This window comes from Artemia franciscana, chromosome 7, assembly GCF_032884065.1.
Source record: "Artemia franciscana chromosome 7, ASM3288406v1, whole genome shotgun sequence".
NCBI classification, from domain to species: domain Eukaryota; kingdom Metazoa; phylum Arthropoda; class Branchiopoda; order Anostraca; family Artemiidae; genus Artemia; species Artemia franciscana.
In genome coordinates, this window is record NC_088869.1 from 12450525 (window position 1) to 12475152 (window position 24628).

Sequence of the window (24628 nt, forward strand, 5' to 3'; positions counted from 1 at the left end):
TCATGGACACTATGAATGTAAACAAGTCAACTTTTAAATGTATGATGAGCTGGATGGTATAAGAATTACGATTGTTTTGCTTTTGTAACACTTCTTTAAATTTAGTTTTTTATATAGTAAAACCTGTTCTTTTAATTTTTTATGAAAATCATCCATCCCTGAAAAGTCTAGTGGCAGTAACTTTTTTACATCGCATACAATAAATCTCCATTTATTACAGATTTAAAATATCAAACAAATCCAAATCATGAAATATATTAAAAATTACTAACAGATGTCCACGTTCTTAAGAAAGTATCAAGAGTAGTAAAACACGTAGAATAACGCAGGATAACAGAGTCCAAGCAACTTATCTTGTTTTCCAAGTCAATAATTTTTTTTTTGTCATTCAAGCCGTAAGACGGTAAGTTTCCTTTGTATGGGTTTTGAGAACGCGGTTTTGAGGGCTATCGCTGCAACTTAGATTTGTTTCAAGAGAATTGTGCGAAGTTAAGTGTAACAAGGACCCCCGTTTTGTTTTGCTAGTTTTGAAACATTGGCGGTAAGTCTGAAATAACCAAACATAAAAAGATTAAAAACTGACCTAAAATTTTCGCCCAGTACACTTAAAAGCACCATGCGCGTGGCATACCGTATGCCATGAAATTTGGATAAAACTCTTTACTTTAGCATCGGCAATTTTATCTATTTAGGAAATGGCTATGGTTACTCCAGCTTTTAAAGTCGCTGCCTTATTTCCTGACGTATTTTTCAAACGTGACGTATTTTTCAAACGTACTTTTGTTTTTTGTTTTATCTTGGCAATATTGCTGCATGGGGAAGAAAGCAAGATAAACAATCAGAATTTAATTTGTCAACATGATTAAACTTTTTACCCTAAAAAACCAAAGGAAAGAAGGGGAGTTATCAGGAAGGCCGACTCAAAAGAAAGCTTCAGCTGCTCATTTAAGAATTCAAAAAGGTAGGCGAATTCTTCTCTAGGTAAAACTGGACCTTTAACACTTCACTTAGGTCTAGCCTTGGCAAAATTCTTATTGAGAGGTTTTTCGCTAAGTATTTGGGTTAGATGAATAGAAATTTCAGAAGCACAAGTATATCTGGTAAAATACTAGTTTAGCTACTTTTGGCTATCTTGGAAAAGGGTTAGGTTAGGTAAATGGCTGGCCACCCATCTCAAATAGGCTAGGTGAAATTTTTGATTGTATTTGGTGACGTCCTATACACCAAAATAGGCTGCAGTAATTGACGGTTGCTGTGTACTGTTTTCACTATAGGTATACTTCAATAGGTTGCATCCAACATGTTGTCTTTTTAGTGAGGGGGCTTAGGATGCCAGTCATTGTCTGAATAAAGGCATTATAATTGCAGATGAAACTCAATGTTTATTCAAATGTCTGGCCAGTAAACAATCATTCTCACTCCTTGCTTTGTCCAGTCTGCACCCAAATGCACTGAGTGTAAATCCTTTAAGATATTAGCCTACTTCATAAATCAGTTAGAACAGGTATTCTAGGACTTCCAAAGGTTATACTGTTGTTTGTTATGAGATCCTAGCAAATACACCAGTAGGCTATTGAATGTTGGGAACAGGCTATGCCTCTAGAATGACTTTTTTTTCCATGTTGCTGCTCATGATCTTAGTGACTGATTTTAGTTTAGTGACTTTTGGCTATCTTGGGAAAGGGTTAGGTTAGGAAAATGAAACTTTCAGGGATGGGTCTACAGGCTAAAGTATATCCCAGGAAAGGTATTTTAAAGTGCCCACCTTCACTCCTTCTCCCTGTAGAGGGCCCTGAAATTTGCCTACATAACAGGTCTATTATACCTATTGAAATTTTGACAAAACAACATTTAACCTTAATTTTCAGTTACCCATTGCCTTTCTGAGCCATATCAATGTTTATTTTTGACAAAATTTAAGAAATGTAATTGTATATTTTTAAAATCTTGTAAATTGGGATTGAGTAAAGCTGGGAAACAGAAAATAATTTTGTTTTACTTTGTTCAAGCAGAAGATTATTTTCCAAGGTTTCACTTTTATAACACACATATTTTTAAAGGTCAGGACCCTCTAGATGGAGAAGGAGTAGAGGTAGGTACTTCAAAATACCTTCCTGGGACATACTTTAGCCATTAGACCCATCCCTGAATGTTTCATTTTCCTAACCTAACCCCTTTCCAAGATAGCCAAAAGTCACTAAACTAGAAATTCTAGTTTAGTGACTTGGCTATCTTGGAAAGGGGTTAGGTTAGGAAAATAAAACTTTTAGAGATGGTTCTACAGGCTAAAGTATATCCCAGCAAGGTATTTTAAAGTGATTTGTTCAAATCTGCTATCTGTAGCAGTTAGCGCTTTCACAAACAAGTGTCCAAAGATTTCAGTTTCTTCATTTATTTTCTTGTCATTGTCTGGTAGAGAGTCTTTGAAGTGCATCAGCAACAGGGATTTCTTTACTGGCCCTATGTTTGAATGTCAATTTTTAGGGCCAGATGTACCTTAAAAACCATTAATTCCTTGGTGATGCTGCATAAAGAAGCTTTGTTAATACTGATTCAAGGGGGTAATGATGTGACTTGTCCTTCTGCACTGGCAGTGATTAATGTGTTGAAAACCATAAATTATGGAACTACATCTTTCTGATTGAGAGTTGGTCTGTTCAGATTTGCCAGTGATTTCAATGGATATGCAAAGATTTTTCCACTTGTAGAGATTTGTGCTCTTAATCCAGGTTTAGAGCATTCAACCTTGGGCTTTAGGATTGGCTTGTGCTATCAAAGAAAGCAAAGTTAGTCTCTGGTTAAAGTAAGTGCTGTCTTTCTACTTGAATATGTTTGTTTTAATTAAGTCCCACAATGGTTGATTCTGAGTTGTTAGGTTTGGTATGTATCTTGAGAGAAAGCTCAGCATTCCAAGTAGAAGTTAGAGTTCCTCTTAGGATTTTAGATTGGTATAATATTGATTGTGTATTGTTTCTCAGGATCAGGTTTAATACCAGACTTGCTGAAAATTAAATCAGCTAGACTTTTGCATGGTGCCAGAAGCATGATTAGATGTTAAAATAAAAATTATGGAAAAAATAACACCATCTGCAACCTAGTTGGAATCAGAAAGTCTTGGTTAAGAATGGTCAAAGTTTATAGAGCACAATAAACTTATGTTTCTTTGCCCTCATTTTGAAAAATAAAAAAGATCAATTCTGTTTATCTACTTGTATGGATTGATGATAAACAAAGAGATATTTTATAAAAATTTGAACTTGAGGAGGAAAACTAGAACAAAATCAGTAAATGTCTTGTGAAATTTTGTGAACATAGAGCTCTAAAAATGTACATAAAGTTTGCTTGGTACAAAATTTCAGAAACATAACCAACATGGACAAGAAACACTTAAAAAATACATAACAGATCTGAGTTTACTGGTATAGCTATGTGAATACCATGACTACAATGAAATGACAGGGGACAAAATTGTATGTGGCATCAATAATGCAAGAATACATTTGAAACTGCTGGCAGAATTCAACAGTTTAACTCTAGAACAGCAACAGTGCTTTGTAGAGTATATGAAATGACAAAAGCCTTGCTCAAACCATTTGAGAATAGCTCCCACAATCCACCAATCTAACAAAAGTTGATACAGTCTACAGATTGTGTAGTCCAAAAGATGCATAATTAAGATTCCAAGGGACTGATTGCTATTTTTATAGAGGAATCTATGGTCCAGGTCATATATGTCCTTCAAAAGGAAAAAAAAAATGCAAAAAGCTAAATCACTTTGGAAAGGTATGTCAAAGTAAAGCAATAAATGCCATTGAATAGGATTAGCCAGGTGAGCCTCAGATACAACTGAATGATATATAAATAATAATGAGGCTCACATTACAATGAAGACCAATAATCAGACCAAAATTAGCTTCAAGATTATTAGCCTACTGCAAATCAGGCAAACATCACTTCTTTTCACCACTTTGATCTCCTTGTACCAAAATCACCAATATAACCAACAAGACAGAAACTAACTGGCTACTGCTGATTGACAATTCCAACTATTAGAACCTACATACTATCATGCAACCATGACAAAAGCATTGAACAGAAGCACAGATTTTTCATTGTTGGGGATAATTCAGTTCCTGTCAGAATTTAAATCAAGTTGAGAAATGAACCTAGTGAAGCCTGCCCCTTGTTTACAGCAATGCAAAAAAAGATCAAAAATTTGTTCTAGACTCAAAACCTCTCATTAAAGTGTATGAACAGTTATTCTCCATTATTGGCATAATAGAAGGCAAGTGTGAGATTCATCTCAAGAAAGGATCAGTTCCAACAGCCTATTGAGATAGAAAGAACCCCATTGCAATGAAAAGCAAACTCAAACCAGAGCTGGATAGACTCAAAAATATTAGAGTCATGGAAAAGGCAGAAAACTTAGTGGTGCTGGTAGAATAGGATGGTAATGTGTGACTGCATTGACCCTGTTGACCTGAACAAGGCCACTAAATGCTCATATCACCTAATTCTGATATTTGAAGATGCTATTGCTGACCTTAGCAGATCAAAATACTTGTCAATACTAGATACCACCTGGTTACTGGTCATTTTGGGAAATACAGTGGATCCCAGATCTGACGCCAAACAGAAGTCAAGCCTATTTAAGTTTTTAATCCAGCCCAAGCACCTGTAAATGTAAAAAATTCAGTCAGCAAGCAAAATGACAATCATAAAAAGTATATCAGGACACTACATCACTTAGGAACTTAAAGTTCAGCAAAGTATCCAAATCACAGACACACTCAAAGATAATACTGGCCCATGAAAAGAATAATGATGTAGGCTGGTTGTAGTCAAGTAGGCATTACTACTTATATTCAAATAGTAATTTTTCTAAGTTTAGACATTTTAAATGAAGTTTTTAAAGATTGTAATCAGCCAATCCTAACCAGCCTAGTTAATCAGTCAATCTAAAGGTACTAAAGCTATCAGAATGAACTGATAAACAATATGTGCAAACTAATTTGATCAATTATATTTCACACTTATTTCCATATGTTACATTTGAATGTGTCATGTCTTTGTTTTTTCTTGGTTTCTGAAGTGGAACAGTGCATGTAACATCTGTATTTTATGTTATTCCAGCAAAGTAATAAAAGTGATACTGTTGGACCAAATATTTGGAAGGGATAAATAAAACAAAGTAGGGTAATTAGTCATTAAAACAAACTGACACATTATAAGATCAGAGTACAATTTTCATTTACAGTATTTCATGAAACATCTGTATAAAGCTCTTTCTACATTGCTCAGGTCTTGTATTTATAAGATTCAGAACCAGAATTTTGTGCTCTTTTAATTAAGGTAAATGGGGCTTTGTTGAGAAATAGGGGGCTGGGAGTTGACAGCATTGATTAAGATGCAGATTTTTCCCAAATAAAGTGGACAGAGTAACACCTTGGACTGCCAAGGTCGGGAGATGAAGTTTTTAAGGAGGAGAATGTAAGGCACTTTGCCTCAACCATAAATAGTTCTCAGGGATGTCTTTTGGATAAATTCTAGCCAATTGGACTGATCTATTGTAAGGCTGTAATGCCATACTAGGCAAGTATACTCAAGCAGTAGAAGTATTGATATTGCAAACAGCGTTAATTTAAGAAATTTGAGTCATAATATTAAATTTTTGAGAATTCATTTTTGACTGAGCTGCTTCATGTGTGCAACATCTTAAAGAATTTCCATTACAGGGCCATTAATATTTCTTCACAACCTTTTGAGCATTGACATGTTGTCCACAAACATCCATCAATCAACTGATTTATTAGTAAGATTGTTGATAATTACTCAAAATAGTAATTGACCTAAAGGTGTACTCTGTAGAACTCCACAAGAAATGGGGAGTGAATCAAAATAAACATTTTTATACCTAACAAATTGAATTCTATTTGACAAAAAGGATGCAGTAATGTTAACTAGAAAATGAGGTATTTTAAATTCTTTAAGCAATTTTTCAACTAAAACATTATGATTAACAAGATCAAAAGCCTTTTGGCAGTCAATTAAATGGAGATTGAGCCAGGTATCTTGCTTATTAAGCAGATTATTCAGTAATGAGGAGACCAAACAGGTAATGTGTATTTGAATAAATATTTCACGTTTCTAAATTGTTGTTTATATGTGAGTTCAAGGATTGTCGCTTTTAATTAATTAAATTAAAAAAAAAAACAAGTTTTTCCAACTGAAAGTAAGGGGCAACATTAAAACAACAAGAAACTAGTATGTATCTGAAGAGGAATGCCCCCTCCTCAACACCTCACTTTTTATGCTAAAGTTTTTTAAGCAGATTATACAGTATTGAGGATACCAAACAGATAATGTGTTTTTGAATAAATATTTTACGTTTCTAAATTGTTGTTCATATGTAAGTTCAAGGATCATCACTTATAGTCAATTAAATTAAATAAAACTAGTTTTTTCAACTGAAAGTAAGGAGTAATATTAAAACTTAAAACGACAAGAAATTAATATAAATAAAAAGGGGGTTGCCCCCTCCTCAACACCTCACTCTTTATGCTAAAGTTTGAGTTTCAAGTTGAGTTTCAGGAGTTGTTCTTAAAGAATTGGGACAAAATTCAAACTTTAGCAAAAAGTGCAAGGTGTCATTGGGATCTTCAATTTTGTCTGCTGAATTGTGTGCCATTCGCCTGGCCTTGGATGCACTTGTAAATCCTAACATAGAATCTGAAAATATCCCCTGTCTTTCTGACTCCAAATCAGCATTACTATTGCTCCAAAATATTAATAGAATTGCCAATGACAAGGATTTTATAATAATAGAAGACATCTTCTTAATCCTTTCCATGAATAATTCCCTGTGAAAAAAACGCCAGAAGAAAATTTGTCCCCTCCTCCTTCCTATACCCGAAAATGTATGGATGCATCCCAATAACAAATACTATGCATAAACCAGTGACAAACTGATAAATTTAAGACCTTTCCCCTGGGGCTATGGGGGTCATGTTATACCCAAACGCATAGTTATTGGACCTTTCAACTATGATGAACAAAATGGCTATCTCAAAGTTTTGATGGGATCGAGCTCTTGACTCGATTGGGGTGAAGGATTCAAGCCTTGAGTGGTTTTCATCATATCTACATGATCGTTGTCACATAGTACAGAATGGATAATTTTTATCTTCAAAAAAGAAATTAGAGTGCAGGGTTCCTCAAGGGTCAATCCTGGGACCCCTTCTTTTCATCATTTTTATTGATTGAGTGAAGCATTACCTTTTGGAGGCTGGTGTCATCCTTTTTGCAGATGACACTTTGCTATTTCTAGCTCCACCTTCACTTGATGTTTTGTATAATAAAATTCATAATGCTGTATCTGAGTTTCTAACTTTTTCTCAACAAAGTTTGTTAACCCTAAACTTTTCTAAGACTTTTTTCATGATATTCTCTAGACTTTCGTTAAGTATTGGAAATGGTCAAATCATGGTTCAAGGAAATTTGATAAAAAGTGTAGCAACAACAAAATATTTGGGATTTTTAATTGATGAAAACCTGTCATGGAAAAACCATTCAAATGCGATAGCTGAAAAATTAAGCAGAGGTCTTGGGGTGATTCAAAGAATTAAAATCTAGTCCCCAAAAAGATTTAAAAATGATTTATTTTTCTATATTTTGTCCATATATTAGCTATGGATGCTTTATATGGGCAAGTAATTTTGTAACATGTTTCAAAAGAGTACAAAAACTTCAGAATAGAGCTGTAAAATTATTTTTGGAATTTTAAGATTCTGATGAGGTTCCTGCTCATGAGCATTTTAAAAAGAATCAGTTAATGGATGTATCCCAAATTGGGATATATCCCCGGATGTATCCCGAGATTACCAAGTCACGATTTTCTCATATAAATATTTGAATCACCTGCTCACCCCTGCTTTTGATTTTTTTTTTACTTTTAATAGAGACCATCATGATCATAATACAAGAAAAGCTGATAACTTAACTCATGAGTTTAGGAGTACCATTCGGGCACCTTTTGTGATTCGCCATTATGGTCCCCATGTTTGGAATATTTTGCCCGAGGGTGTGAAAAATGTGCTTAGTCTTCCGGCTTTCAAGTCACTGGTAAAGAAGTTTCTTTTATCTCATGAGTGATTTTGATATGAGGCCCTTTCCACGTCATTCTATTCAAGGCATTTTCCTGATTTATTTTGCTGTAAATTTTTTTTTCTGTCTTCTTCTTGTCTTTTCCTCTTTCTCTTTTTTCCCTTCTTCCTTCATCAGTTTAGTTTCTTTTGTATTGAGTTGCGGGATATGAAAGTGGTTTTAATTAGCTGAGGGTGATCAGTTGAGTTTCTTTCGTATTGAGTAGCGGGATATGAACGTGGTTTTAATTAGCTGAGGGTGATAACCTTGCTTGCCCTTCCAAGCTTATTGCCTTTCTTGGCAGGCAAATGCCGAATAGTGTTTGTTTTCTTTTCTTAATAAATGTATATCTCATATCTCATGGGATGATTTTGGGAAAATGGGGCGGGAGAGATTGCCTGGTTGCACACCAATTTTTTGGTCAGTTAAAAAGGGCACTATAGTTTTTAATTTACGTTCAAATGAGTCCTCTTCCGATACTCTAGGGCCACTGGGTCGATAAAATCACCCCTGGGAAAAGAAAACAAATAAACACGCATTTGTGATCTTTCTTCAGGCAAAATTACAAAATTCTTCGTTTTTGCAGATAAGAGCTTGAAACCTACTCTCGAGGATTCTCTGATACGCTGAATCTGATGATGTGGTTTTCATTAAGATAGCTTGACTTTGAGATTTACTCTCTTTGGGGGATTTGGGGGGGTGTTGATTTGGAAAAATTAGAAAAAATGAGTCCTAGATTCCTATTTAAATTTCTGTCAGTCTGTTTGTCTATCTGTTGGTCCTGGTTTTGCTAGTTCGGGCATTTCCAGATAAGCTAGGACAATGAAAGTTGGCAGGCATATCAGGGATCCGACCAGATTGAATTAGAAATATTCACTTTCCTGATTTGACCGTCTGGGGGGGGGGTCGGAAGGACTGTTAATTCAAAAAATTAGGTATTTTTAACTTACCAATGGGCTTTTGGATCTTAATGAAATTTGATATTTAGAAGGACCTCGGTGTCTCAGAGCTCTTATTTTAAATCCTGACCGGATTCGATGACATTGGGAGGGGAGGGGGGAGTTGGAGGGGGAAACCAGAAATCTTGGAAAACGCAAACTGTGCTGTACAAAATTTGTGTTAGGAAAAAATCAAATTTTCACCAAATTATAAGATATTTTGAAATATTTAAGTCCATCTGCTGCATAAACAAAATGAGTGCATCCATTGCAGAAAGTACTGTAGTTTTTTTTCAAAAAAAGTTCTAGAGTTGGTTTTTTTTTTTAAATTTTTGATGATATACGTGATATAAATGATATACATGATGATATATTTTTTTACTCAGTGACGACTCTGTATTAACAGTTAGTAACCTGTAGATGAAGTTATAACTGCGTTATTCTTTTATGACTGAAAAAATATCAAGTTAAACCGCATGTCTTGAAGAATTCCAAAACTGGTATGTGTATTTTTACCAAATATTTGGATAAATAGATGACTTAATGGTTATACTATGATTCTTTACAATCTCTTTGGATGAATTTCTTATATTTTGGAAAGAAAACTGAAAAAAAGAAGAAAAGTATTGACACAAAAAAGTAGGCTTTTAAGATTTTAGACCTCATTTAATAGTCACAAATTCATTTTTTTCTAGGACATTGTCCTTTTTACTTTTACGGTAAATTTGATTAGTAAGGCTATTATGACTTTATTTATCTTTCTTATTGAAATCATGATAATGAAGGTTCTTTTATTTATATCTATATCAACTTTCTATGCTATTGATTGACATAGAATCAAAGAACAATATTGACATCATTTAAATGGGAGAAATTAATTGAAAGTCACAAGTTTAATTATTCTAAGCAATTGTTGTTTCTTATAAAATTTTGGGTCAATAACTCAAATGAAATTAAACAACAAAAAATCACACATATTTGCAACATTTATATATATATATATATATATATATATATATATATCATGAAAAGAGAAATCACCAATGCAACAGCACAAACACAAAAAAAAGAAAAAAAGAAAAAAAAAAGAAAAAAAAAAAGAAAAAAGAGAGAGACAGAAGGAGAAAAGGAAGACTGTTTTCCTAAATTAGTGATTAATATAGACCAGCACTTGAATGAGGCCTTAACCCTACTCATCCATACAATCACATAGGTCAAACAGCATAGCCATACACAATCAACCATAAAGAATAATCCATGGACAGGCAGTCATGTCGTCAATAAGTATAAGTCGTCATTTACCAAACAATAGAAGTAAATAATATAGACAAATAATTCAGAGGCAACACCCAACATAAGGGCTCATCAGGAGAATACACTGGCCTATATAGGGTTTAAAAACAATATATATATATATATATATATATATATATATATATATATATATATATATATATATATATATATATATATATATATATATATATATATATATATATATATATATATATATATATATATATATATATATAAACAAACAATATATATATATATATATATATAAACAAACAATATATATATATATATATATATATATATATATATATATATATAAACAAACATTATATATATATATATATATATATATATATATATATATATAAACAAACAATATATATATATATATATATATATAAACAAACAATATATATATATATATATATATATATAAACAAACATATATATATATATATATATATATATATATATATATATATATATATATATATATATATATATATATATAACCTTGTTGTGTCTCTTAGATAAAAACTTTTTTAACCTGGAGATTGATTTCCCTGTAGACATTTTATTTAAGGACATTTTTGTTCATAATCTAATTATCTTTCATTGTTCTTTTTTACACCTATAAATTCCCTTTTAAATAATTTAATTATATTTCCTGGTTCTCCCTTTAACTACATGGAATAGGTAGCACAAAATTATGCCCCTCATGCTTATTGATGTTTTTCGGCATGAATCATTCATTGTCTGGAGGGGGGGGGATAATATATCATTAAATACACATATGTACCTGCTAGCGATATTGAACTAGGGTCGTGCAAATACCAAAGACAACTTTTTTCAGAATTCTAAGAAATGCACCTTCTCTGGGTCTTTGAATTACCCATACTATTATTGTAATTGTCTTGAGTCACAGAAATTAACTGCTGCCGTGACACTAGTGACATTAGTGTCACTGCCGTGACACTACTGAATTAATAAACTGTTTATCTCTCTGTGTGGTATCATGAAATCTTAATTGTGGTTTTGTAGACAAAGGGGCCCCTTTTAGAAAGTCTTATGTGCTGTAATGTTATGATTTCTCTCTAAGACCAGTTTCTTTCATCAATCATTCAGGCTATTTGTGGTTTGTAGAAACCTCAAAATCCTTGTTATAAAATCTTTGGACTATTTTGAATAAAACAACTGTCCCAATATACCTATTGGATACATCTTGGGAAAAAACGACATGTTTATGTGTATGAGGGAGGGGGAGGGGGTGGCTACGCTCTGGTCACTTTAACTCTTAAAAAGGGCACTACAACTTCTAATTACCAACCCAATGAGTCAGCTCCAAAGCATATACCAACACCTTTTCTATAAGAATTTTATATGTCCTCAGGGCATTACTTACAACCCTTGCCCTGAGAGCTGTAGAGGAAGGAAGCTGCTCTTACTCACACACATAATTTCAGGACCTTTCAACTATGATGAAATAAATTGTGATCCCCAAATTCTTATTGGAGGTGTTAAGGGAAATGATGAGAGTAAGGGGGGGGGGGGCTGGTTGCTTTAAAATCACTTTGACCCTTAAAAAGGACACTATAACTTCCAATTTCAAATCAAATGAGACCCATCTGAAGTTTTTTATGATTGCCTATTCCATAAAAACGTTATATGCCCTCAAGATCGGACTTACAACCCTATCCCCAAGTCTATTGAGTGTCAATCCTAGGGGCGTTATTATATGTTCTTTGGCTTATTTTAAACAAAATAACTATCAAATAATTTCAATCAGATGCGTTTGGTGGAAAGAAGGATGGTTGGGGAGAGGGGGGGGGGCTAAATGCCTTCGATCACTTTTGACGCTTAAAAACGAACTAAAACTTCCAATGTTCAACCAATTGAGCCTCCTCTAAAGTTAAACAACCATCCCTTACATATAAACCTTCGAAGCCCTGTGGCATATATTACTACCCTTGCTCCCAGGCTCTGGTGGTTTGCATCAATCCTAAAAGCCTTGTTATATGACATTTGGACTATCTTAAATAAGATGACTCTCAGATTTTTTAATTCGATGTATTTCAAGAGAACTCGACTTGTCGGGGGGAGGGGGGAGGGGAAAGCCGCCTTCAGATCACTTTGACTTTTAGAAAGGATACTAGAAATTCACATTAACCATATAATGATTCCCTATCGAAGTATATGCGACCACTCTTTCTAGTAGAACCTTGTATGCCCCCCCGGGACATAACTTACAACCCTTGCCCTGAGAGCTGTGGGATGGGATTGTCTTCCTGAAAGACATAATCTCCGGATCCATCAACTATAACGAACAAATTTGCTCTTCAAATTTTAATTGGACATATTCGGGGAAATGATGAGCGTTTGGGGGGGAGGGGGGCTGGTTGCTCTCAAATCACTTTTGACTATTAAAAAGGGCACTGTAAATTCCAATTTTAAATCAAATGAGCCCTATCTGAAGTTTACACGACCGCCCATTCCATAAAAACCTTATGTGCCCCAAGGGCATCCCTTACAACCTTATCCTCAGGGAACTAAGGGGCTGTGTCAACCCTACAGGCATTGGTATATGTTCTTTGAACTATTTTAAGAGAATCTCCATGTCACAATTCTAATCAACTTTGTTTGGTGAAAAGGGTTACTCAGGGGGGGGGGGTAGCTGTCCTACGTCACTTTTGATTCTTAAAAGGGAACTAGAACTTCCAATTTTTAACTGAATGAGCCTCCTCTAAAGCTCATAATACCATCCCTTCCGCAAAAACATTAAATGCCATTGGGGGATAACTTACAACCGTTTCCCCACAATATGGGGGTTTGTTTCAATACCAAAAGCCGTGTTTTATGATATTTAGACTGCTTTGAATGAAATGACTGTCTCAAAATTTCTATTAGATGCATTTCAGGACCATACGACGTTTGTATTTGTGGTGGGGGGATAGCTACCCTCCGATCACTTTGACTCTTAAAAATTGTACTAGAGCTTCTGATGACCAATCCAATAACTAACAACCCTTGTGCGGAGGTCTGTTAGTCTGCTGACTGCATTTGTGGTGCATCCTTTCACTATAGCTTTCTGCTAGGATGTTTTTTTTTTACTTTTAATAGTATTTACGCGCCCAAGTATGCAAGTTTAATGTTAATCAGGGAAATTGCGAAAATGTGTTTTCCAAGGACCTTGTTTAAAACCTGGTTATTATTCTATTTGTTTTAATTTCAGTTGTATTTTTGAACATTACCTGCTTCCTTGTGTAAAAGACTGGAGAAGAGGGATTATTTTTAAACCACATTTTTAATTCAGGGGAGGGAGTTTTAAGCAATCTTGGAATATTTGCCCCGAGGTCTCCCGTGCATTGAAAGTATTGTATATATTGCCATATACTTGTCATCTACTCTAAGCGACTTTTGTTTACAAATTGCTAAATTATTTTTCAATTTCAGATTTAGACGAGTTAAATCTTCCGAAGACCTGTGTAATAGAGTTTCCTGACCCAGATGACTTGTTAAATTTTAAGCTTGTGATATACCCTGATGAGGTGAGGACATTCATAACCTTTTATTTAAAGCTCAATCTTCATATGGGGTCCTTGTTAAGCTGGCACGTATTTGTTTTGAGCTGGTATTCATAATCTTTGTTTCTATAGATTACATCAGGGTTCCCTTTGTTCAGTGATATATTTGCAAATATTTTCTTCCTAATTTGAACTTTTTGTCCTTTGTTCGAATCTTGACAACTTTATCTTATTCAATTGAATTGACTTTCTTCATGATCTGGGAGCATTAAAGAAAAATTTGGAATAATTGAATTTAAGACGAAAAAAAAAAAATTAGGATTTACAAGTCAGATAAAGTTAAAACGGGACAGAATAAATTGATTGTAAAAATACCACAAAATAGATAAAATATGCTTGGCTATTAAGCTCTAGAGAGTATGTGTTGCTAAAATAAACAATGGAGCATTTGAGAAAATAATCAGAAAATATAATTTTAACTAACCTAAAACCATGTCAAAAGAAAAAAAAAAATATCTGGAGAGCAACTGCTAACCTTAATTAGAAGAACATATTTTCTTGAGAATATGTTTTTTCAATGTGATGTTACACCATTGGAAACTTTGAACCATAATTTTGGCTCCCAAAACGAAAATTCTCAGTATGATGAGGATCTTAATTGGTATTCTAATACCATTAGCCTATTACGTACTTTTATGGCAATGGCATATGTTACCAAAAAACAAACATATTCCAAAATTATTATACAAAATTATAAAGGTGTTAAATATAATGGTTTTTGGTATTGAAAATTAAATTATACATATAGACTTAAAAAATTTAATCTGATTTTCTATATCTTAATTTAATGTTTTAATTTGAAAAACTACTTTGATATTGCGTTACTTTTTATGAACACTGAGTTTAAAGGTATTAAATATTTTGGTGTTCGATAACAAAGTTCAAAATTGTCGATATTGTTAGAAAATATACGTCCAACGCTTCGGGATTGCTCAACAGAACTGAATGCTGGGGTTTTATATCTCAGTTTTTGTAAGTAGGCTATTGTTTTGTGTATTGTTTTGTAATTACTTAGTAATTTTTATATACTTTTACTTTAAATGACATACTTTTACCATTGCCTTTAGAAAAATGTTAGTCTCTAAGCTTCATGAAATAAAGAAGAAAAACAAGTTCTTTCAACTGAAAATCAGGAGCAACATTTAAACTTAAAACGAACAGAAATTATTACGTATATGAAGGGGCTGCCCCCCTCCTTAACACTTTTCTCTTCACGCTACAGTTTTTCGGTACCTTAAAAAAGAAATTAAGTGAAAAGAAATGTCCTTTTTAAAGAAAGAAATGTTCTGATTAAACGACCCTTGTGTTTCATGACTCGTCTTTAAAGAATTCGGAAAAAATTTAACTTTAGTATAAAGAGCGAGGTGTTGAGGAAGGGGCAACCCCCCAGTTTGTTTTAAGTTTTGATGTTGCTCCTTACTTTCAGTTGAAAAAATTGTTTTTTCTAATTTCTTATAATTTTTTAAATAACACCAGAATACCTGGCTCCACACGGAAAAATCCACCTCCCTATAGAAATATCCTCTGTACAATTCAATTCTGGCGAAAATTTACCCTGGACATTTACCCTTAACATCTCCACGCGTAAAATTGAATCGGTAAAGAGAAAGCAAGGCACATAAAGAAATTTCGTATAGAAATGTTTTGAAATTCATCCAGTGTTTTAATTTCCCCTGAAAAGTTCACCCCCTGGAAACTTTCCTCTTCATGGAAACTTCTCCCAGCAGAAAATTCCTCTTCCTCTTCCACCCGAAAAATATATGCATACTTCTCAATAAAGAATAAAATAATGATAAAATTTTATAACTTAAAGAATTTTCTCCAGGGGCTTTAGGGGGTCATTATATGTCCAGAGACTCAGATATTGGGCATTTCAATTATGCTGAAAAAAGTTATCTCAAAATTTTGATCGGACGATTTTGGGAAAAAAGTGGCGTGGAAGGGGGTCTTGTTGTCCTCTAATGTTTTTGGTCACTTAAAATGGGCACTAGAATAAACCTTGTTCCAACGTTCTTGGCCCACTGGTTCGATATGATCATCCCTTGAAAAAAAAACTCGCATCCATGATCTTTCTTCTGGCGAAAATTATAGAATTCCACATTTTTGCATATATGAGCTTGAAACCTTTACAGTAGTGTTCTTTGATACGCTGAATCTGATGATGTGTTTTTCATTAAAGTTCTATGACTTCTAGGAGGTTTTTCCCCCTTTTTTCGAAAATCATACAGCTTTTGATGGGTAAGATTAAACTTAATGAAACATACATATTTGGTATCAGAATAATAAGCCAATTCTTTTAATATATCTATTGGTATCGAAGTTCTGTTTTTAGAGATTCGGTTACTATTGAGCTGGGTCGCTCCTTACTTACAGTTGGTTTCCACGAACTGTTTGATTATCCATAAAAATCTAAATAGAGATCGTTGAAATGTTAATAGTTTTTTTGTGCCACCAAAGGATTGTATTCGTGAAACTTTAAAGTTCCATGAAATGTAATTAAACAAATAGGAAAACCTTTTCAACTAAAGTAAGGAGCAATTTTAAAACTTGCTAATAAATATCAATTATTTTTATATTTATATTAGTAAATATATATTACTCTGTAAATAATGGGGACTGCCCCATTATCAACACTTGTTCATTAAACAAAAGTTTTTTAGTGCTTTGAAAAATATTTTTTTTCCCAATCTTATATTTTCTTAAAAATTTGGAAAAAGGCCAAACTTCACAGTAAAGAGTAAGGAGCAGACACCCCCCTTCATACAAAGAATATTCTGTTCAATTACCTTCCAAATCAATTGAATATACTTAAAAAATGGTGATGAATAGTAATTTTGGTGAAAAGTCCTTGGTAGTATTACTGCTAGAGAATTTCGGTCGGATGAAAAGGAGTATTATTGTTTGTATGGATGGAAATTCTGTGAGACTTTTGGTCTTCTACATAACTGACACCATCGCATCCTCTACAATAGGATACTCTTATCGATAAATACGTTCGTCTAAATACATTTAAGTACTTCATATAAATAGAAGAAGAAAAATATTACTCTAAAATTGGTGAAAACTTAAATTCCTAGCAGTATTTACCTCCCCAAAGAAATATCTTGTTGGGCCTGATGTTGACCTGCCTTGCTTTTTCGACCCATGTGCTTTTAGTTATGGTAATGTAACATTTTAGCTGCTTAGAGAAACTTTAATTAATTCCTGCTCCCGCCCTTCCTCTTTGTATATTTATCTAAAGCCTCAGGAAGAGTAAGCAGGTTGTCCATTAAAATGTACTTTTGTAGGAATCTACCCTACCCCCATTTAGACAATGACTCACTCCCCTTCATTATAGCTGATGCGCAATTACAGATCACCAAACGTAGCCTAATTTCATTAAAAACAAAGCAAATCAACGTGGGTTGAAGCCAGTACTGCCACCGTTTGGCATTACTTCTTTTGCAACTGGGAAGCCTAAAATATAGTTATTGATACTTTTAAATCAATTAGCTTCTCAGAATTTTAAATTGATTGCAAATTCGTCCTCTTCGGGGTAAAGTCGTAGTTTAGTGCTCTCTGTCCCCCCGTGGAAAATGTTCTGTCGGCACCCTTGAACAATGTTAATTTGTTAGCAGATTCAGGTCAAGACCTCGCATTGCATTGCTCATATCATTTGTTAAAACGTGGAAAATGACAGGTCAAGTGCTTATCTATCATAGATGAACTGTCATAGATAATCATTCACTGATACTTTATGTCCTGTCATATAAAAAGACTCAATAATATTCTACGCTATATCCAATGAACTAGCGCTAATTAATTAGTAAAGTCTAATTCATTTTGTAAAATATCCTGGCTAGCGCAATCAAATGCTTTAGAGATGCAGAAATGTTGAGGAAACTTTAAAGGCTACAATCTAGAGCGTTCACAACAGCTGTTGCAAGGTAGAAAAAGGGATTTCAAGTGACTCACCTCTACAGGACCCAAACTGATTTTCATACAAGAAGTCTGTAATTTCCAAAACGAATTACAAAGTTGAAAACAGACAAACTTTTCAGTTTTTGATTAAATATCAACAATGAAGAAATTAGGATATAGTTACCTACTGCTACTAACACCTCACTGCAACACCAAGTCACCTGATTCCAATACAATTGTGCACGCATTTATTTTTTTGATGTATTTTTTTTTTGTCTTGTGTAAACCATGGAAAAGGGAGACACGCCCCTTAGCTTCGAGTCCAATGACTTGAGATAGTTAGGATACATTATTTTCTATCTCCATTGAAGAATTGGGATTTTTCAATCATTTAATCCCATTGAAATGATCATCTTTACATTGAAAAAATAAGTTGTGTAAAATTTATACACAAAAATCGAACTCAAAAAATCTTCTACGTTTTTGCTATTAAGGCCGTGATTAAGCGAACTTGAAAACATCGAGGTTCAAAATTGAAGTTCGGTTAGCCATCTGTCTCTCAATTCTCTAGAGAACGTCGATTGTCAAAAACCCTTCAAATAGCACTTATTCATTGGTGGAAATAAGCAGGTTAATTATACCAGCTTGGCAATCTGGTCTCTAGGGGTGTTATTGACGATCTGAAACGATTCTTTCTGGCAAAAAACTTGTAAAAATTTCAGCTAAGCAATTACAGGAAATAGAGCAAAATCCTAGCAAACATTTTGTGGCATCTTCAAGAAGCTACGGCCTGATATTAAAAGCGGTATCTTCTGCAAATGAATACTTGAGTACTTTTTAAACATAAATTTTCAATTTTAACATGGGATTTTCGAGTTCCATCAGTTCACTTAATCACGGCCTTAATCGTGGTTGCTGCCACAGCTGCAACCTTGTCAAGAGCAAATTCCAGCCAATAATAAATGAAAGGTTAGAATCGTGTTTTGGAAAAACTGTCTAGGGAAAAATGTTCTTTATTTAAAGGTGATTCAGGAATGATAATTATTGTATATTTTCATCTCTATAATAAAAGGTAATTGTAAAAACAAGTTTTGGAATTCTGAAAATGAGCTTGAAACCTCAAAATGGCGGTGGATCAAAATGAATAGTGCTCCATTGAATTTTTCATTGTTGAAAACCTCTATTTGGGGGTTTTGAGCTCTCAGTCTTAAAACCAGGAACATCTGTTTTTGAATAAGTAATAGTGGCATATCTTTTTGTGTTTTTTCCCCTTAGTTTCTGGCCGGGTGTACAGGCTATCGAAAGATTGTAGAGAGATATTCAGTTGCTCATTTGAAAGTTCTCGATCATATCTACGTCTGAAATTTGGCTCGGTAAAGTCACCGTAGGGTGCCAAATTGCATTTCTTGATTGGAAAGGCTTACAAGGGTAAAAAGGGTACCATTAACTAGAGGTAATCTCCTTTCCCTACTTATAGCAAGCTTTCCTAACCCCCCTAGTAAGTTCATAAATTATCTGGCTAAAGCACTTGATCATATCTATATTTTTTTTTCTATTAAAATTTTTTTTTCTTGTTTTGTAAGTTCGTCTTGATAATGTCATTTGGAATTTCTGTGTACTACTACTATTACGAACAACTAACCACAGGACCAAGCCGCCTGAGGCCAACACAGCTACGCAAACTCCTCTTCCATCCCAATCTTTCAAAGGCTCCCTCTTTACACCCTCCCAGGAAGTTCCCATTTCCTTTAAATCTTTCTTTATGACATCCTCCCACCGCAAACAACGAGGACCTGCTTTCTGTTTAGCCTTTGACGGTTGGCCAAAAAGTACAATCTTCGGTAATCTGTCATCCTTCATCCGGAGAATGGGTCCTGGCCATCTCAAGCTTCCTTTCATTATAGCCCTAGAAAGCGGGATTAAATCACATTTTTCGTACAGCCTACTGTTTGAAATGCAGTCAGTCAGCCGGGTACCCAGAACAATCCGCAAGCAATTTCTGTGGAAAACATCTAGTAAATCCTCATACGCTTTTCGGAGCACCTATTGCTCAAAGTCCACTGTCTACTTTTGACCACTGTCATCACTGTACCTTCGAACATTCAAATCTTTGTTTACAGACTTTTCTTCCTATTCTTCCAAACTTTTTTTTTTTAAATGTGAAAGAACACCCTCAGCCTTGGCTATTCTACTTTTAGCATCTTCACTGCTCCCACCGTCTGTACTAATAATACTACCAAGGTAAGTGAAGCTGCCCACCTGATCAATATTTTCGTTACCCAACGTCACCTTTTCACATTCACTTGTTCCTAGCCTTGATGACTTATTCTTCTTAACATTAATTTTTCAAACCTATTCTAGCACCCTGAACTCGCAAAACCTCTAAAAGTTCATTCATTTTGCTCATACTTTCACCTAGGATGCATAAATCATCAGCATAATCTAAGTCCAGGAGAGGTTTTCCACCCCATTTGATTCCGTGATCTCCCATTACCTTTCCCTTGCTTCTTAAGACAAAGTCCATCAAACTGATCCATATAAAGGTGGATAGGACCCAACTCTGCTTAACTCCTGATGTTGTACGAAATTAGCTGCTAACCTCATTTTCTATCTTAACTGCAGCAGTATTATTCTCGTACATAGCAGTAATCGCTTTAATGTATTTGTCTGGTATAAGGCCTTTGCTAAAGCTATTCTATCAACAGAATCGAGCGCTTGCTCATAATTTATAAAACTGAGGGCTGAACGTGCTTGACTACTAAGGCACTTCTCAATTATTAACCTAAGAGTGAAAAATTGGTCTGTGATGACACCAAAATTGGCTTTTTTGGCGCCATTGCTGGAATTGAATGGCGGGGAAGCATGATAAAGGTACCATTACAGTCTCCGTGATTGAATAAACCTTGGCTAGAGTTTTATAACTTTCTGTATTGCATAATCCCCCACCCATTCCCATAGGAAGTGAAATCTAAAAAAAAAATTTAGAAAAAAACTGCCTAATAGGAAAAAATTCAAGATCATCGTGTAATAATAACTCCCATCTATGATTATCTTAACAGTAAAAGTTACTGTCATTTTACGGTAATTATTTTTTATATATATATATATATATATATATATATATATATATATATATATATATATATATATATATATATATATATATATATATATATATATATATATATATATATATATATATATATATATATATATATATATATATATATATATATATATATATATATATATATATATATATATATATATATATATATATATATATATATATATATATATATATATATATATATATATATATATATGCATATATATATATATATATATATTATATATTATTTATATATATAGGGGAGAGGTGGGTACAGTTGCGCACTTTCAGGTCAAAGCATCATAACTTTGGCAAATATTAACATTTTTGGACGATTTTTAAACTGTTGTGCAGGCAGTTTATTGTTCTACACTGTTGATTTATTTCACACTTCTTCTTTGAACCAGTTTTTGATGGAGTCATGTTTTCTGACAGCCACTTTTTGCGCCATTGTTGCCGACTAGGCGGGAACTATGGCGCACCCCATCTGGAACAGTGGCGCACCCATCTGGAACAGTGGCGCACCCATCTGGAACAGTGGCCCAATCAAATTGCTAAGATGAATACTTCGTTTAATGAGTAAGGAAGTACAAAATAATGAACTGAAAATACCTAAAAGATGAATACTTCGTATAATGAGTAAGGAAAAAAAAGATAATGAACTGAAAATAAAAGAAGAAGGCACACTAGTTAATATTGTAAGCAGTCAGGTCAATGGGGAAGACCAGTTGCACCGCCTGTCTTTCTGTGCCATCAGAAATATTCGGATCAGGTAGCTTCATTTCGACACTCGACTTGCTGAAAGTGTAATTTTCACTGGTCCTGATGAACTTGTAGAAAGGAACCATTCTCTTAATATACATGAGCTCAATGTCAAAGCTGGACTCAGAGAGGACTTCGCCCATGGAGTAAATTTTGTTCTTTTTGATCCCCCCCTCGCAAACAAGAACATAATCTCCAACACGGACTTCATCATCACACAAAAATCGTTTTGGTCTTCAAGGCCACAGGGGAGGCTTTCATCGCTATCACAGCTACTATTGCCTTTTGTGGCAGAGTCACCAAAGTCATCATCAGAAAACAAGGTCTTTACATGACTGTTTCTCTTGGAATTGCGGTCAAATTTAGCAAAGTATCCAACAGCACTGCCCATTTTCTTAGGTTGGACATCCTGTTTTTTTGGCACTGGCTTTTGGACAACGGCTTTCTTTCTCTTGGGGTTAATCTTAGAAGTCTTGGCCTTTTTCTTTGCCTCCCTTTCCATGAATTCTTTCTCTAAAGCATCTTTCACTGGGGTATCCGTGGCAATGATGGTTTTCTTCCTCTTCCGAGCTCCTTCTGGCAGCTTCCTGGGGGGCGCTCTTGGTGTAGGGCCTTACAGCTTCGGTTGTAACGGCGGTAGGGGAGGCAGCGCTTGGGGAGGCAGAGCTTGGACCCGCTTCGTTATGACTATTCAATTCTTGCTCGACTTCTTCGTCCTCTGGAGCTGCGCTGGGACTAGGGTCTGGTCTGTCGGTCACAGATGATGCGGGAAAATCGTCGTCTGTGAAAAGTAGGCGGTTGAAGGGGAAAATCCCAGTAGCAGCAAAGCCACTGACTATGTTTTTCTGTGTGAAGGAGAGTTGGAAGGCCTTTCCAACAAGTTGAGCGATGATAGAGATGCCAATCGTCTCTCCGGGGTTGCTGACCATCCAGTCATTGCAGGCGATGTTGTAGTAGTTTTTGAATGATTTGTAGACTGTTCTGTCCAGTGGCTGTAGCTTTCCGCTGGTGTGGGGTGGCAAAGTCAGAACCACTATCCCGTTATCTTTGCAGTACTGAATGACCTGGATCGACACATGAGAAGAGTGGTTGTCTTCTATCAGCAATATGGGTCTCTCTTTTGTACAGCGGGCATGTTTCACAACGTGTTCGAGGACAAGCAGGAAGATGTCAGATGTCATCCATCCTTAGGCAGAACCGCTACCGCCACTGCCTGGTGGAGCACCATCAATCAACTGGGAGCCAAATCTTTTCCATGGGAAGACGAAGTAAGGTGGTAAGAAATTATCTTGAGCATTGATGGTGCAGCAGACTGTGGTCAGTTCGCCTCGCTCAGCAGAAGTCACTTGGCCCACCTGTTTGTGCCCCTTGGGTGCTATCACATTTGGCGGTCTCTGCACTGTTGTTGCCCCCGTCTCATCTAAGTTATAAATAACACTAGGCTGAAGCTTAAACTTATTCATAACAGTCTCCAAGTTGTCATAGAACTCGTTTACAGTTGTTCTGTTGAATGCCGTGGCTCTGGCCAAGCTTGTTCCCTTCGCTTTGCGGATAGGCAGGTCTGGGAAGCGTTTCATGTAACTGTAATACCAGTTTTTCCCCGTCATCTTTTTCTCATGCCTTGTTGATGGCACCTTCAATTGGTTCATCTTTGCAATTTCGAAAGCGAATTGGCGGACGTTGCGGCGTGTCAAACCATGGTGCATTTTGCATGCCTTTATCAAATAATCGTGAAGTTGCTGTTCAAGTTCATCAGTTAACACTTGACGGACTTGGTAATTCGGCTCAAATTTTAAAGTCAGCTTTTTATCGTCCGACGTGTTGCGAGACTTATTTACATATCGACGGAGTGTTGTCTCTGGGATCTCGTATTTTTTGGCAGCAGCCCGTTGTGAAAGCTTCAATTCCAGTACCACGTGCACGGCAAGCTTCATACGCTCTGCTTCATTAGGCATTCTGCAAAAGACCAATATTTAATGTTTGGGGGATGTAGACTTTGTTACTGAACTTCTAGAACTTGTAGCCTAACCTGAACCGAGCTTAACCTAGAACCCCAGCCTAACCTGGGCGATTGAATTCCTAGATTAGTTCTACTTAGTGGTCTGAAGGGGGGGGGGGGCAGGATGTCCCAGGTTAGACTGGGACGAGATCATAAGAAATTACCCAAAATCTTTGGGGGCAGAAGCCTTAAACAGGGTGGTATGGAGGAGAAGTGTTCGCCAGTGTGTCGGTCTCAGGCGGCTTAAGGCTGCGACGAGTTTGTAGTAGTAGTAGTAGAAGTCAAAACTATCATATAGGCTACCTACCGCGTGAAGTTTATGAATTTAAAAAATTTCGGGGTGCGCCACTATACCCTCCACCAAAATGCGCCACTGTAGCCGAAATGCCCTCTTTTATCCATTTTGTGAACCAAAATTTGAAATAATGACCGAGAGACAAACAGATGGCTGCACTATGTTTAAGAAATGTTGGAGCTTCCAGATGAACTAATATTCGCCAGAATTCGACACTATTTGTAGCCTACAAACCTTAGCAAAGTCAAAAAATATTTTCCATTTGTCCAAGATTTTATTTTTCAAAGAACTTAATCACATACCTCAAAAACTGCAATCGCCCCAAAAAATTGAAAATGGCTGACGATCATAGACTATGTGACTGCCCTCCTAGTGCGTATTTTTTTAGAATTTAATCTAATTACAGGTGGCAGTGGGATCAAGTGTGCCACTGTAGCAGACTGCGCCACTGTACCCACCTCTCCCCTATATATATATATATATATATATATATATATATATATATATATATATATATATATATATATATATATATATATATATATATATATATATATATATATATATATATATATATATATATATATATATATATATATATAT

The 24628-nt window shown here is 35.0% G+C and overlaps 1 protein-coding gene across 1 annotated transcript in view; it reads left to right on the forward strand.

Annotated features, from left to right (window-relative positions):
• The first annotated feature begins 768 nt into the window (after positions 1 to 768).
• Positions 769 to 24628, forward strand: part of LOC136028856 (NEDD8-conjugating enzyme Ubc12-like) — a 34904-nt gene continuing 11044 nt past the window's right edge. Inside the window, exons 1-2 of the mRNA XM_065706792.1 lie at positions 769 to 961; positions 13827 to 13921. Of these exons, the coding sequence (XP_065562864.1) occupies positions 859 to 961; positions 13827 to 13921 (198 nt within the window). The 5' untranslated portion in view covers positions 769 to 858. The remainder of the gene's footprint in view (positions 962 to 13826; positions 13922 to 24628) is intronic.